This window comes from Anolis carolinensis, chromosome 4, assembly GCF_035594765.1.
Source record: "Anolis carolinensis isolate JA03-04 chromosome 4, rAnoCar3.1.pri, whole genome shotgun sequence".
Taxonomy (NCBI): Eukaryota; Metazoa; Chordata; class Lepidosauria; order Squamata; family Dactyloidae; genus Anolis; species Anolis carolinensis.
This window is the reverse complement of record NC_085844.1, coordinates 151,905,720-151,921,276: the sequence shown is the minus strand read 5'-3', so window position 1 is coordinate 151,921,276 and position 15,557 is coordinate 151,905,720. Positions and strand designations below refer to the sequence as shown.

General features: G+C 39.3%; 1 protein-coding gene across 3 annotated transcripts in view; it reads left to right on the top strand.

Moving 5' to 3' along the window:
- cdc7 (cell division cycle 7) overlaps positions 1–15,278 on the top strand; it is a 48,209-nt gene extending 32,931 nt beyond the window's left edge. For 2 of the 3 annotated variants that reach the window (XM_003220101.4, XM_062978017.1), the window contains 6 exons: positions 3,122–3,371; positions 4,276–4,371; positions 7,665–7,837; positions 9,175–9,257; positions 10,782–10,931; positions 14,133–15,278. In XM_003220101.4, coding sequence (XP_003220149.2) covers positions 3,122–3,371; positions 4,276–4,371; positions 7,665–7,837; positions 9,175–9,257; positions 10,782–10,931; positions 14,133–14,524 — 1,144 coding nt within the window. In that variant the 3' untranslated portion in view covers positions 14,525–15,278. Of the gene's footprint in view, positions 1–3,121; positions 3,372–4,270; positions 4,372–7,664; positions 7,838–9,174; positions 9,258–10,781; positions 10,932–14,132 lie in introns of all 3 variants that reach the window. The other variant, XM_062978018.1, reaches the window with a different exon arrangement.
- The last annotated feature ends 279 nt before the right edge of the window (positions 15,279–15,557 follow it).

Sequence of the window (15,557 nt, the reverse complement as noted above, 5' to 3'; positions counted from 1 at the left end):
CGTCTTTACCTGTTCCGGAGAGGCCATGGCAAATCATTTCCATGGATTTTATTTCAGATTTGCCTAAGTCTGGGGGTTATACTTGTATTTGGGTGGTGGTGGATTTATTTAGTAAACTGGCTCATTTTATTCCTTGTTCAACCATTCCGGCGGCCCCTACGTTGGCCTTACTATTTACAAAGCACATCTATCGTTTGCACGGAGCACCCGAGGTGATTATTTCAGATAGGGCTCCGCAATTTGTGTCACGCTTTTGGAAACACTTCCATGAGTGTTTGGGGACTAAGTTAAACGTGTCTTCAGCTTTCCATCCGCAAACGGATGGACAGTCGGAACGGGTTAATGGGCTCTTAGAGCAGTATCTGCGTTGTTTTTGTTTAGATCAACCCACGGCTTGGGTAAAGTGGTTACCGGTGGCGGAATTTGCTTACAACAATGCGGTGCACACGTCTAGTCAGCATACGCCATTTGAGCTAACTTATGGTTTTCACCCACGGGGAGGTGTGGCGCCGTCGACCAATGTGGTCTCTTCGGACCCTGTGTACCGCTCTTCGGAAATGGCTGCATTGCATGATGTTGCCCGTCGCTTACTGTTGGAAGCTAAGGCAACGCAGAAGACTCAGGCTGACCGCCACAGGCAGGCAGGGGAGGAGTTGGAAGAAGGGGATTTGGTGTGGTTATCTTCCAAACATATTAAACAGGCTGGGGGAAAGTTTGCGCCTCGGTATTTGGGTCCCTTTCCTATCGTTAAAAAGATTTCTTCTGTTGCGTTTCGTTTGCGTTTACCGTCTAGTTTAAAGGTCCATCCAGTCTTTCATCGTTCGCTGTTGAAACTTGATACCTCTAGTCGTCGTGGTGCTATAGCGGAGGGTATCACTGCCACTTCTCCGCCATCGGGGGAGGAGGCCTTTGTGAGAGGGGATAGTGTTATGATTGAGCCTCATGGCTCTGTTACTGACAGACGTGGGCGTAAGACTCCTCGAGAGTCAGATACTCTCGAGGAGCGAGAGAGAAAAAGACTGCGAGACATATTTGCAGCACCATCTGACGAGGAGTCTTTCGAAGGGTTTACGGAGAGAATGGAGGAGGGGCTGGTTAGCTCAGAGGAGGATGAGATGGATTGGACTCGGGTAAGGGAGGAAGTGGGTGCCACTGGCCATGATGGGACAGAAGATGAATGGGGACCTTCAGGATTAGACCCATGGTTTAGCTGGAGGGATGGGACGGGATCCACAGCTGGAGATGCTGTTGGGCGTAGTCAGAGGTGTTCCAGCTCTGACGAGGAAAGTGATGAGGAAACGCCCGGGTTAAGGAGGACAGCTGACAGTGATGAAGATTTGTAACTGGCATAAAATGGGGCTTGAGAGCAATTGCAAATTGCGTTGGGCAAGGTAATCTGGGCAAACGCTTGGGATCCGTGTGTGTGTGGGACGCTTCCCTGAAGACTTGTGTGCTTTCCTGTGCTGTGACGTAAGTTGATTGGAATCCAGGGTCAGACGGCGGGAGGGATTGTGTGGGCATTTGTTTGTGCAAACCTGTGCTTACTCTTATTAGCTTGACCTTCCGTCGTCTTCTTGACGGACGCCATCTCCTGCTTTGAGAACTCGGACTGAACTGACCACGGCTTGTCTTCCCCCCTTCTTGGACTTGGAAAAACTACAAACGTCTGCTTCTGGCTTTGATCTACGGAACGGAACTGGTCTACTCAACTGCTACAATCCTTGGCTGATTTACTCGTGTTGGAGATCCTGTCTGCTGTGTGTGTGTGGGAGCGACGCAAGTTACTCTAAGCACAGTGTTGGCAGCAGAGAGGAATCTGCTGCCAATTAGTTGCATTCTTTGTATCTTTTGTTCCTTGGCTTTCGTTTCGTTTATACCCAGGCTGAAGCAAGCAGTTTGTTTTTACCCGGATTAAACTCCGGTTTAATCCGGTTTATCTTTTGAACATTTACTTTTGCCCCTTTTTGCTCCTAAAGGCAAAAACTGCCTGGCCCTTGTGTTTTACGGGCATTTTTTGAGTTCTGTAATCTAATAAACTCTGTTACTTTGAATCTTGTGGCGTTCTGTCCTTGACACTAGTTTCTTAGCTATGGTTATAATAATTTGTTTACAGTATTTATATTCCATCCTTCTCACCAAGAAGAGGACTCGGGGCGGATCACAGAACATACATATATGGCAGACATTCAATGCTATTGTTATCCACAGACAAGACAGACAATTTGTACATAGAAGGAGGTGTGTGTGTGTGTGTGTGTGTGTGTGTACACAGTAGAGTCTCACTTATCCAACATAAATGGGCCGGCAGAACGTTGGATAAGCGAATATGTTGGATAATAAGGCAGGATTAGGAAAAGCCTATTAAACATCAAATTAGGTTATGATTTTACAAATTAAGCACCAAAACATCATGTTATACAAGAAATTTGAGAGAAAAAGTAGTTAAATACTCAGTAATGCTATGTAGTAATTACTGTATTTATGAATTTAGCACCAAAATTGAAAACATTGACTATAAAAACACTGACTACTAAAATGCCGACTTCATTGGATAATCCAGAATGTTGGATAAGCGAATGTTGCATAAGTGAGACTCTACTGTATATGTATTCCGGCCATAGGTGCTGTTGTTCCGTCTCTAGTGTAATGATGAGGAAGACGAGTTGTAGTGCAGCTTCTGGAGGACCATATAATAGTTTTCAGTGGGTGAGCGGGTGAATATATTTTATGTCTCAAAAATTGGAGCTGATAGAGGAAAACTCTGGTGCCATTTTTGGAATCAGCTGGTCAGAGATTCCTTAGAAACTGGGCTAAAATTTGAGGCACCAAAATGTGTGTTGGCCAGCGTAATTTACTTATTGGCTTCTTGTCTGCAGCTGAATAATACATGTCAGACAAAACCTGTGTTGCAGAAACTGTCCATTTATATACAGTTTACTTTTTAAAAAGGGAATGGAAGGGTTTAATGCAAGCAGCCCTGCATTTTATGTTTCTATGATATAGTCAGTCATTATTCTTGAAGACTAACGTTTTTTGCATAGTAAAAAGCTACTATTCATTTATGTTTGTTAAATAATTCACAAGTAAGTAAGTAAGTAAGTGTTTTTTGATTGTCTTTCAGATATGCCTTGGTCGACTTTGGCTTGGCCCAAGGAACTCCGGAGACCAAAATAGAACTTCTCAAAGTTATCCAATCTGAAGCCCCTCAGGGAAGTTGCACGTATACTAAGCCTCAAATAACTTTGGGAAGCCAGGTGTCTGTCACTTCCACGGCACCTAGACACTCAACTCATCAGTCAGCTACAAAAACTGCCAATAAAAGACCTTGTTCTGCTTCACAAACCCAGATTAAAGAAGGACACAAAAGAAAGGTTCTGTGCTTTTCCCATAATTTTGCTGTGTAGATTTCTTTAATGAGCTGCTTCATCCAATAGGGGGAGATACAATACCAGAAAAAAACTCAGCATGCTTTACAATCTTTATACTTACAAAAACAAACCTTTTTTTATAAAAACCACAGAAAATTGGGATTTGTTTTTCTGTAATTATTTGTATGCAACATTTGTACAAGGCTATTGCCAATATATCGTACTCCAGATTAACTGGCTGAATACTGAACCTCTGGGTCATGCTATGTATTGCAGCATCTCCCTGTACCGTAATTGGCTTCTCCATGTATTAGCTCAGTATACTAAGGCATGTTTGTACATTAGAGAGTGGTAGAAATCTGTAGCATCTTCCTAGTTAAAAGTGGCAGAAAGGTTTTAATATGAAACTGTCATTTCAAGCCAAAAAGGATGAGATGCTTCTGCAAGCCAAGCACTTTTCAGTTGAGGTCTTTTAAAACTATTCTCACCTATGTCATTATCCTCCTGTAACTATCTTGGGGAGAGGGAGCTTACTGTCAGTTTTAACAAGTAAAATTTTTATTGGTCTGAAATATAAATGGAGTTATTTAGTTATTGTATATTTATCTCACTTTTTTAACAGAACAAACTGCATCCTTCCATATGTTATTATATCCCAATAACTCTAGTCATGATATCTAATGAGGAAGACATGTTGTAGTGCAGCATCTGGAGAATGATAGAAAATGACATGATGGACCTTGTGTTTGACATCTGTGGTCTAGACTGTGTTCACTTAACATTTTTTGTCCAGTGAGCATGTTTACATTCAGGTTTTAGTGATATTGCTCACTTTTGAAAAGACAGGCTTGTAGTTGACAATGTGTGAGAGATGGAATACTTACGTCCCCTCTTTCTGACACTGCAGGAGGGGCAAGAGTGCTTTGCTCATCAGCGCTCTGTCTTTGGAGAGAGGAATTTCAATGTCCGAAGTCCTGCATTTCAGGACCGTTCCACAGTTAAAGTGAGTAACCACATCCCGTTACTATTATGTATTTATAAACTTATGTAGTACTTACATAGTATTTGAAGACTAGGAGGAATCATTACAAGGAAGATGAAATGTCAACCATGTTTTATTTGCAGAAAGCCTATTGCATATTACTGTTTTGATTTTGAGTCAAAGTGTTTGAAAACCTGTGGTATTTGTGTGTCCATTTGTGAACATATATATATTTTAGTGACCCATCTACTCTTCCCTCCTACCCCCGGTAGTGTATGAATCTAGCTGAAAATGATGTCAACCTAGTGAAACTATTTTGCCACTGATGTTTTAATTGTATTTTGCTAAAGGTGGACCAGAAATGAAGGCCTAAATGGCATTGCAAATCTGAGTCAGTATAGGCACATTAGTAATGTTTATATTACTAATACAATGTATGTTTCAGGATGGTGGCTCCCAAAATAGTATTTTTAACCATCCCAGAGCTTGTAGGATTGGGTTATGTATGTGTGAGGGTGTCGGGGATCCCTAGGTCTACATTGGATTCCTACAAGGTCAACATATCTCCTCCCTACCTCTTTCAAGACTTAAGAAAAGCATGTAAATTTTGTATTATTGTAAACCTCTCCATGTCTATTATTTGTCATCTTGCTCTATATCTATGATTTTCGATCTGTGTAGTTTTAATACTTGATGCACTGATGTTATTTTTAACTTTTATGGATTTTGAGGTATGTATTTATTGTATTCGTATGTTTGTCTGTATGGCATTTAATTGTTGCCAATTTGGAAGCCACTCTGAGTCCCCTTTGAGGTGAAAGAGAGCAGGGTGTAAATGTAGTAAATAAATAAAAATGATTTGTCATACAGAAGTTATTGTAGTGCTGTTGTAGGGACTAGCCAGATTTAGCCAAAGTGGATTTAGGCCAAAGAGGTGACAATAAACTGCAATTAATGAGGTAGTTTTGCTGTATACAGTGTTCCTTCACTACTTTGCGGTTCACTTTTTGCGGACTTGCTGTTTTGCAGTTTTTAAATAAACACTAAAATGATATAATCATAAAATAATAGTATAAATCCCTCTTTCTACTTCCTAAGGAGAAGCCTAAGGAAGGAAGGAGCCGAAGGGAGAGGAAAGGAGGCTGAAGCAGCTTTGTTTTCACCTCACAAGGCAGTGGTGGGAGCGTCCCTATATAGCGTCCAAATATAGCATTCCTACTTTGCGGATTTTCACTTTTTGTGGGTGGTCCTGGAATGTAACCCCCGCGATAATTGAGGGAACACTGTATATCTTAGCTGTACAGTATAACTGCCAGAGCAATGTATCTGTAAGGTAAAGGTTTCCCTTTGACATTAAGTCTAGTCGTGTCCAACTCTGACGGTTAGTGCTCATCTCCAGTTCTAAGCTGAAGAGCTGACGTTGTCTGTAGACACCTCCAAGGTTATGTGGCTGACATGACTGCATGGTGCACAATTACCTTCCCGCTAGAGTAGTACCTATTAATCTACTCTCATTTGCACGTTTTCGAACTGCTAGGTTGGCAGAAGCTGAGGCTAACTGCGGGAGCTCACTCCGCTCCCCATATTCAAACCGCCACCCTTTCGGTCGGCAAGGTCAGCAGCTGAGCTGTTTAGGCCTCTGTGCCACTGGGGGCTCCTAATGTATCTGTACATGCATAGTTTTAACTGTCCTACCTGTGAACCAAGTCTTGTTCATTTCTCCAACTTAGATAACCCCAAAAAGATTGGTGAGGGCATTTAATATTTTTTTAAAAAATTCAGTTTCATAATTAGCCACTCAATTAATAAAAAACTGCTTCTGAGCAAGCAGATAGGAAAGCTTTTGTAAACTGGGGGAGAACTCAGTTTTATTGATTTGTCACTTAAATGCCTTGGAAATCAGTAAGAGACCTTTGTGCCCAGTTCAGAGTTGAACTAGACTTGATGACACTTGACTAGTTTTAATAATAGTCACAGTCTGCCAGATTTCTTCACCTCTCTTCCCTAACAGATGGTTTTAGAAACATACATGCATATCCCCATCCCTAAAGAAAGCAGAGGCACGGAAGCGCATGATATGGTGATAATGTGACCATAACTATGTATTACACTGCAGGGTTGGAACTTGAGATGAGATTGCTGTTTTGGGCAGAAGTCCCTTTTGAACATCACTTTTAATTTAAGTATAAATCCCCTTATATCAGCGGAACCAATCTCCTAAAGTCAAGCAGGGTCACTAAACAAATACTGGGTACTGTAGGTTAGATTTTAGAGGAAGGAACTGGCAAAACCACCTTTACTATTCCTTGCCTAAGAGAAAAACTCTGAAATTCATAGGGTTATCATAAATCAATGGGTAACTTGACACATAAATGCACAACTCAGTATATGTGTTTATATGTATGTATGTATTATTACCCAGATTATCAAGGCAGATGTTCTACATTGTCTGCTTTGAACTGGATTATAGGGCAATAGAGTCTCACTTATCCAACGTAAATGGGCCGGCAGAACATTGGATAAGCAAATATGTTGGATAATAAGGAGAGATTAAGGAAAAGCCTATTAAACATTAAATTAGGTTATGATTTTACAAATTAAGCACCAAAACATCATGTTATACAACAAATTTGACAGAAAAAGTAGTTCAATATGCAGTAATGCTACATAGTAATTACTGTATTTACGAATTTAGCACCAAAATATCACGATGTATTGAAAACATTGACTACAAAAATGCGTTGGATAATCCAGAATGTTGGATAAGTGAGACTCTACTGTATATGGCAGTGTAGAAGCGACCTGAGTCTACACTGCCATATAGTCCAGTTCAGAGCAGATAATCTGGATTTTAATATGTATTTTAATAGTTATTTTATGGAAACAAGTTTTATATGTATTTATATGGAGTGTTTTTAAATGATTGTGTGTTTTAGCAATGTTGTAACCCACCTCGAGCTGTGAGAAAAGGTGGATAAGAAATAAACTAGTTGTTGTTGTTGTTGTTGTTGTTGTTGTTGTTATTATTATTATTATTATTATTATTATTATTATTATTATAGGTGTGTGTGGAGTTTACAGGCCTATTTCCATTATTTCATAATCTTAAAATATTTTGGCTAATAGTATAGATAGTACACTTTCTAATTTTCCTGAATCCCACTGAATTGGGATGTAATGCTAGTAGGTCTTGTGAATTTGGCAAGCTGCCGTTATAAATGCTGGTTAATAACAACTTTTACTTCTTTCAGTGTAATTTAAGACAAATCTGTGTTTAAATATGTTTTGTTTTTAAAATCTAACCTATATTGCAGCTTGTAAAACAGCCCAAAGTGACAGATATTCCATCTAGAAAACTGTCAGCAAAGAAGAAGGCAACTTCAACTCTGAATAACGGGTTAGCCAAGAAAGCTGCCAGCAGTTGTCCAGCGAACTTGACCTGCGACTGTTATGCAAAAGATAGAGTCTGCAGTATTTGTCTTTCGAGGTAATTAGCCTTGGGGCAGGAAAAAGCTATCTTGTGCTGTCAAGGAACATTCAAAACATGGATTAGCTGGACAAATGATTTAGTAAGCACAAGATAATATTGCCACATTCCCAGTGCAACAACAGAGAAATATATCAGATCCTTATTTGTGCAGACCATTTCTAACAGATGGTCACTTTCATTGCTGGCATTCTCAGCAATCAATGGCTGCCCATTTTTAAATGTTTTTTTTTTTTTGTATAAGTATTTCATTATCATGAACTCTTAACCCTTTTTAATTCATGCTATGAAAAATCACTTGACCCCTCTTCAGTTCTCTCTCTGTCTCCTGCATCAGTAGGGTATCTCTGACAATATGTCAAGGCGTGCAACAGCATCTGAGCAATGTTTCATTGTTGGAGGCACAATGTATTCACACAGACGTTTAGGTTAAGAGTGTCAGTTGCTATGCCCTGGCTTGTAAACCCGTGTAGGTCATACGACTAAGAAATGTCAAACAGCCCTGCTAGCAATGCAGCAGCAGAATACATAAATCTTTCTGTGTTTTGTGCCATTACTATTAGACTTCTGAAATCTGTGGCTGGTATCAGCATACATAATAAAGCAACTCACGATCATGATCTCATGACTAAAAAGTTAAGCCCCACGCAGTTAAAGTTAAATGTCTCTACCATCTAAAAATATACGAATCCTGTCTTGCATACATAGTATTTCAGAAACTGTAGACGTTATTGGTGAAACTATGAGGCTATGACCTGACTCACGTGAAGACTCTAAAAGAAAAGATTTTAGATTTAAAAGGAAATACTGAATGTTCACAAAATCATCATAAAAAAGAATATCTCAGATATTTCTTTATTACCAGACCATAATATAACAACAACTTTATTTTTATATCCTGCCTCCATCTCCCTGAAAGGACTTGTGGCAGCTTACATGGGAAACAAGCCTGATCCAACAGAGATTAAAATCAAACATAGATTAAAACATATCTCAGTAAAATCAAACAATATTACAACAAGACAATAACATGAAAACAGCATCATCAGCAACCAATAGTCTGAACAGTAATGAGTATTGAAATTCAGGGGGGAGGTACTTGTGCACTATAGTTTCCGAACACGACTGGTGGACAAAATGCAAAGACCAATAATAAATTAGGACTAAAAGAGCAATGTCATTTTAAAACGCTAAACCTATAGGATGAACGACAGGGACAAAGTGCGGGGATTGATGGTAGTTATAGTTGGGGGCCAAATATGAAAAATTACCATGAAAAGTTTCAGATTGTTTATTATTATTTTTGAACTGTACTTTTCTTATTCTAACCCTTCAAGGCGTCAGCAAGTTGCTCCAAGGGCTGGTACACCTGGATTCAGAGCACCAGAGGTATTAATCAAGTGTCCTCACCAGTCTACAGGTACAGTATACCAGAATGGAACTAGATAATGCCATAGCACAAGGTGTGCGTCTTTATCAGCCTTTACTGCAGTTTGACACTACTTTAACTGTCGTGGTTCAGTATTATGGAATCATGGGAGTTGTCGTTTTATAAGGTCCATAGCCTTCGCTGCCAAATCATGCTTTTGCATGATCAAACTACAAATCCCAGGATTCCATAATATTGAGCCATGGCATTTAAAGTGGTGGTAAACTCCATTAATTCTACAGTGTAGACAGACCCTAGATCTTCCAAACGACATTAGGAGTTTAGTTGAAGAAACTCATTTACTTCTTAATGCTCTGAAAATATATTTATTCCAAGATATGTAACCTGGAATAAAATGAAATTGGATATTTTATTTATTTTACATACTTCCTATGATAACTAAGAATACCATTTCTGTTTTGAAAAGGAAAATATAGAAAGTTGATTTTTCAGGCTTTCTGTCAACTTAAGAATTTTGGAGTACCTTTACTGTTTACTTTCAAAAGTTCTGAGAGATTTTGTCCATCAGTATGCTCTCTTAGAGAAAAGCATGATATCTTTGCAAGCTGATATTTTAAAACTTACATTAAAAGCCGGCATATGATATTGCCCAAAGTGTTTTTCAATCTAGTGGGACTGAGAGAAGACAAAAAGATCTGGTCCTGAAGGTTTGAGCCCTGGTATGTGGTTCTAATACAACATTCCGTCCACTGTGACAATACCACTTATTATTTCCCCTGTTCGTTTCTGAATATTACAATGAATGTTTATAGATAATATTGTGGATATGTTACTTCACACTGATTTTATACTTTCGTCCTGGTCTTCACTTGGTAAACTTTATATGCTGTGGAAAACGTTTGAGTCTGTGACTTTCATCATTGTTACATCCAAAATGTCATATCTAAATTCAGGTCCAGTTACGATAAGACTTTCATGAAAACTAGATACATCAAAACTAGGTGTATATTTAAATGCATATATCAGTGGGAATATTAAGTATGTGTTTCACCATCTCACTTCAGTTAATGAGGCTTAGAAGTAGATTTGGGCCAATTATGACCATAAATTTTGATATGAAATAATATTTCTCTTCCATTGGATATAGCTTGTATAGATTTTGGAATGCATTGCTTTCTGTGTGCATACAGAATGGTCTCCCTTTCATGTACCTTTCCATTCACTTCTGCATGAGCATTTCTTGAGTATTCAGAAATGCTTTTTTCATTTAAGTGAATGGCCAAGGCTAAACAGGGAAGATCTTGGTGTGTCAGCATACTAGCTGGAATTAAATCTGAAGTAAATTATGCCGTTGGATGCATCTGCGATACATGTGTAACTTTACTTACTTTGGCAATCCCATTGTGCAAAGCAGTCTTATTTTCTGCCATATTAGTTAATCATTGAATAAATGTAAGGCTAAATGAGCTTTGGATTGCCATTTCTAAATCTTTCAAACACAATAAGAAAATGGAGTTATATACTTCTTAACTAAAGGTTTATTTTCCATTGCAGCAATTGACATATGGTCTGCAGGAATAATATTTCTTTCTCTGCTGAGTGATCGGTATCCATTTTACAAAGCGGGCGATGATTTAACAGCTCTGGCACAGATTATGACTATTCGTGGATCCAGGGAAACAATTCAAGCTGCTAGGACATTTGGTATGCAGGTTTCATGATTTCTTTAACTCGGTGTACATTCATTGTGTTTGTAGCTACCACTTTGCCATCCTTTTGGGGAAATAATGGCTGTTTATATTCCCAGAAACTAGCATAACCAGATTATATTGGAAATTTGGGCAGGATGCCAGTGATCAGAACTTTCCACATCAGTTTCATGAGTTCTTTATAATTCCACCAGAAACAAAATTTTCATAGAAATACAGCCAAACTTTTTAAAAAATCTCGTCAGAAGTTACTTGAAAACATACCGCAAGTCGCTTCTGGTGTGAGAGAATTGGCCATCTACAGAGACGTTGCCCAGGGGACTCCCGGTTATGTTACCATCCTGCTGGGAGGCTTCTATCATGTCCTCGCAAGCTTGAGCTGACAAACGGGAGCTCGCCCCGACTCGCAGATTCAAACCGGCAACCTTCAGATCAGCAGTCCAGCCGGCACAAGGGTTTAATCCATTCTGCCAACATGGCTCCAGATACAGTCAAACTAAAAACCAACAATGTAGCTGATTATTTCTAATCAATGTACAGTGAGGTGTTTCAAAATGGACCCAATTTCAAAGCAGTGTATTTCATGATGACAACTTGTTACAATTACACAAAAAGTTACAAACTATTTAGTGAGTTATTAAGCTACCAAGTTTTACTAACAATTTTGAGGCAGAAACAAATCTAAAAAAATAACCCTGCAAATTGAGACTATCTTGTTAGGCCTCATGTTGTGGAATCATAGTCCTGCAGATGACAGACTAGGAGATGTTTATACTGTGGGAGAAGAATCTAGCGGTAATCCTTTGAAACTCTGCCCCACCTTTTCAAGTGGATGGAGTTTCAGTCATGAGCGGTTCCAAGTCAGGTCTATCTTTTTGAAACACCATGTGCATTAACTCTGTGCCATGTCCACTGTTCTTTGTTATAGGGGAATCCATCCTCTGGCCTCCTTTCTGTTTTTCCAGACTTCTTTTAACATGTCAACCTTCTCAAGCCCCTAGCATCTTAAAAAAAAAATCTCATACTTCTCCTTTCCCTTATTGCTCAAGTATCTATGCTTGTCCTATCCTCTTTAAGTTAGCTATATTCTAGTTTAAATATATACACATATACACCATTTGCTCTCAAAGGCTTTCATGGCTGGAATCACTGGGTTGCTGTGAGTTTTCCAGGCTATACGGCCATGTTCCAGAAGCATTTTCTCCTGACGTTTCACTCACATCTATGGTAGGCATAATAAAGAACAACTCAGAATACAAGAATTCCAGGCATGAAACAATCAAGGCCAGTTAACACCTCCCAACATAGGATTCCTCCAAGCAGGATGCAGCCAGGCTTTGAAGCTGAAAGGCCATTCAGTGCTAATCAAGGTGGTCAATTGCAACATTCATGTTTTCCTCAAACAGACAAAGAGTTCTTTTTCCCACCCTGGATTTCCACAGATATACCGTGTTTCCCCGAAAATAAGACAGTGTCTTATATTAATTTTTGCTCCCAAAGATGTGCTAGGTCTTATTTCCAGGGGATGTCTTATTTTTCCATGAAGAAGAATTCACATTTATTGTTTAACAAAAAATGAACATTTATTATATACTGTACAGTAGTTGTCATCACAAATCAGCATAACCAGACAAACTGTGAATCCTATCAAGAATTTCTTGTTACTACCATTATTTCCATGTACAACTGGTATGTACATTTACCAATCCTGCATGCTCTGGTGTTCTGTTTGGCAGGCGCTGGGCATGCTTCTAAACAAATACTTTGCTAGGTCTTACTTTCGGGGGAGGCCTTATATTTAGCAATTCAGCAAAACTTCTACTAGGTCTTATTTTTCGGGGATGTCTTATTTTTGGGGAAACAGGGTATAAACCCCATTTGCCTCATTTCCAATATACATCACAACCTGTGAGGATGCTTGCCATAGATATGGGTGAAACATCAGGAGAGAATGTTTCTGGAACATGGCCATACAGCCCAGAAAACTCACAGCAACCCACATACACAATTTTTCAACTGAACTGCCCAGACAGCTCTCAATAAACTTATTTGATAAAACAATGCTTGATGATGGCATTTCACCCCTCAAGTGCAGCTGTGATGATCAGAAGCAGGCCACCTCCTGCAGTTCCTCGTTGCAGCCTTGTTTAGTCAAGAGAGAGCTAAAATGTCATCCTTGCTCCCTGATTGGCAGCCGAGGAGATGCCCTTCACCCAATCATTGTTAATAATGTAGGGGGAGGGCAGTAGATGTTTCTTAGTTACATACAGTATATGCAACTAAGTAACTGATATAGAGCATCAACACATATTTTTGTATTACTGAATTTCTTCAATTATAAGATTCACTTTTTCCTATATAAAAATATCTCTAAAAATGAGGAGTGTCTCAGAATTGCAGGTATATCTGTATTTTTGTTGGTGGTAGGGACAGTGAAATTAGAGTACATCTTACAGTTGAAGTCAGCCCTATGAGAAGTGGCTTAAAGAGCTGGGCATGTTTAGCCTGCAGAAGAGAAGGCTGAGAGGGGACATGATAACCATATACAAATATGTGAGGGGAAGTCATAGGGAGGAGGGAACAAGCTTGTTTTCTGCTGCCCTGCAGATTAGGACACGGAACAATGGCTTCAAACCACAGGAAAGGAGATTCCACCTGAACATCAGGAAGAACTTCCTCACTATGAGAGCTGTTCGGCAGTGGAACTCTCTCACTCGGACTATGGTGGAGGCTCCTCCTTTGGAGGCTTTTAAGCAGAAGCTGGATGGCCATCTGTTGGGGGTGCTTTGAATGAGATTTTCCTGCTTGTTGCAGGGGGTTTGACTGGATGGCCCATGAGGTCTCTTCGAACTCTACGATTATGATTTTATGATTCTAAAAGCAATTGGCAGTATCTGTCATACTGTAAGATGGACCTTATCTCACATCAGTTTTCTCTCTTTCTTTCTCTGTGTGTGCCTGTTTGTGAAGCCCCTGAATATATCCCTCTCATTCAAGTTGTTTTCCCATATAAGAATTGCTCTGTTGTATAGTGAGGTGGCTGTGTCATTTGGAAGCAGTGAGTACTTTGTAAATGTACGCATTGTGTGAACAGTAAACGGGTGGTTTTTTTTAGATTGAAGTGTTAGAGTGTATCTTTGGAAATTCCAGTTCATATAGAAGAATACCCACTTAAACCGTCATGCTTTTCACACAGGTAAATCAATCCTGTGTAGCAAAGAAATCGTGGCTCAGGATTTACGAAAACTCTGTGAGAGGCTGAGAGGGAACAGTACCAGCTTTGACAACTCGACAGGAGATGTTCAGATCAAACCTCAGGAATCTGCTTTGCCAGCGGAAATCAGCAATGCTTTTGAGGCTTCACTCCAGGGTCCCCAAAAGCACATACATTACCAGAAGCAGCATCATCATGGAGGCGATGGTAGAGATGTGAGGATTACTGAAAAAGGAGCTGATCCAAAAGGATGGGACAACGTTCCCGACGAGGCCTATGATCTTCTTGATAAACTGCTTGACTTAAATCCTGCTACAAGAATCACTGCCAAGGATGCTTTACTACATCCCTTTTTCAGAAATATGAAGCAATAAAAAGACTCGAGACACTAAATGCTAGAAAAGGTGGGATTCACAATCCACAGATCTTTAAACGAAACCTTAATCCTGACAAGGACATTACATCCACTTCCTTGGCTTCACAGCAGCATCCATCTTCTGGCAAATACATTATTACATGTGTTTCTGTTTGTTATTGATCTATTGAGGCATTTCTTAATAGTGTTGAATTTAATAGAATCATTGAGGGTACTGAACTACTGCCACCGGGCTCTTTTTGTACCTTAGAACGGTACCAATGATGTCTTTTCATATACTCAGGAATATTACCTATACCAGATCCTTTTCTACCATGTGGTTCTTGACTTCTAGGGATATGAGTGCTTTTTACATCCCAGCTCGCATTACAAATGCTGCCATGGATGGATACAAAGGGTGCTATATGTAAACCAGTATGAAATTGTGGCAGAAGTGAGATTTACATGTATATGTATGTACATTTTAGGATGACCGTTGTACTTTGTGATGGAAAATGTGTAAGTGCCTGTACATGAAAAAGAAACTGATCTGGGAAGTGTTGATAACAGTTACTTTTGCAGGCGACCTGCGTGAAATGCATTTTTGAGCAGATTTGTTTTCAGTGTAAATTTGTGTGTGTGTGTATGTTTGTGTCAGTAACTAAATTCAAATAATCTTATTTCCTCCACCTATCTTTTTATTTCATTTAATTATCAAGATGTCATTTTAATAGGTATTACAATTAATAAAAAATTGAGGTATTAACATAAAACCTTGCTTCTTGGGAATTACTGCTGAGGATAAAAAAATATTAATGGTGTGTTTTCTTGAAGCCCTTTTCTTTAAAGAGTGATTGTGCTATATGAGAGTATATCCCTGGCATCCACATGCAACAAGCATAACTTTTTGTGGTGTGAAGCATAGACAAGATAGTCTGTTTTCTAAAAGAAGGGATGAACATATAGCCAATTTCTTTCACATAAAACCTTCCACATTTGTGGGTTTAAATTTTGTGGATTCAGTTAATATTGCCTCTAGAAATCCCTAGGGC